At 32.5% G+C, this 501-nt stretch overlaps 1 protein-coding gene across 1 annotated transcript in view; it reads left to right on the top strand.

Moving 5' to 3' along the window:
• Positions 1–440, top strand: part of LOC110262439 (pentatricopeptide repeat-containing protein At4g21065-like) — a gene marked incomplete at its 3' end in the record, with an annotated part of 5,488 nt that extends 5,048 nt beyond the window's left edge. Inside the window, exon 4 of the mRNA XM_021115118.1 lies at positions 340–440. Within this exon, the coding sequence (XP_020970777.1) occupies positions 340–440 (101 nt within the window). The remainder of the gene's footprint in view (positions 1–339) is intronic.
• Between the last annotated feature and the right edge of the window lie 61 nt (positions 441–501).

The raw sequence follows: 501 nt of genomic DNA, 5'->3' as shown, positions 1-501 counted from the left end.
CCCCTTATAAATAGAGGGTTAGAATTCATCTAAATTAAAATTGATTTAAGCAATCAAAATTTTCTATTCACAACCTGTTATTTAATAAATTAATTATTAATCAAACTATCTAAACAAACCGACATTGATAACTTTGAATTAATAATTATTTGGAAGAGCATCAATTTATGTATATTGCTTTAATTGTTATTAGGCAGATACACCAAAGCTACGCATGAATTGTCAAGGGCAAGTTATGTGTTTGATGGTGCAAATATGGAAGAAGAGTGCAATAAGCTAAGGTTCCATTCAATTCTTGAATACTATGCACGTAACTGGGGCATAATTGTTTCCAAATAGAGACAGGTTAGTGCTTTCATTCTTTCATACCATCCTAATTATCGGAGCTTACCAATGTCTGGCATAGTTGATTTCATCAATGGAATGGAAGGGACTGTTTGGTAGGTTGGATTGTGAAGGAAACTTCCCAACTTCTATCAGAGAGGATTCTTACCAAATATT

The sequence above is a fragment of the Arachis ipaensis genome, unplaced genomic scaffold (assembly GCF_000816755.2).
Source record: "Arachis ipaensis cultivar K30076 unplaced genomic scaffold, Araip1.1 Aipa1439, whole genome shotgun sequence".
Lineage (NCBI taxonomy): Eukaryota > Viridiplantae > Streptophyta > Magnoliopsida > Fabales > Fabaceae > Arachis > Arachis ipaensis.
Note: the sequence above shows the minus strand (reverse complement) of the source record. Positions and strands in the feature narration are given on the sequence as shown.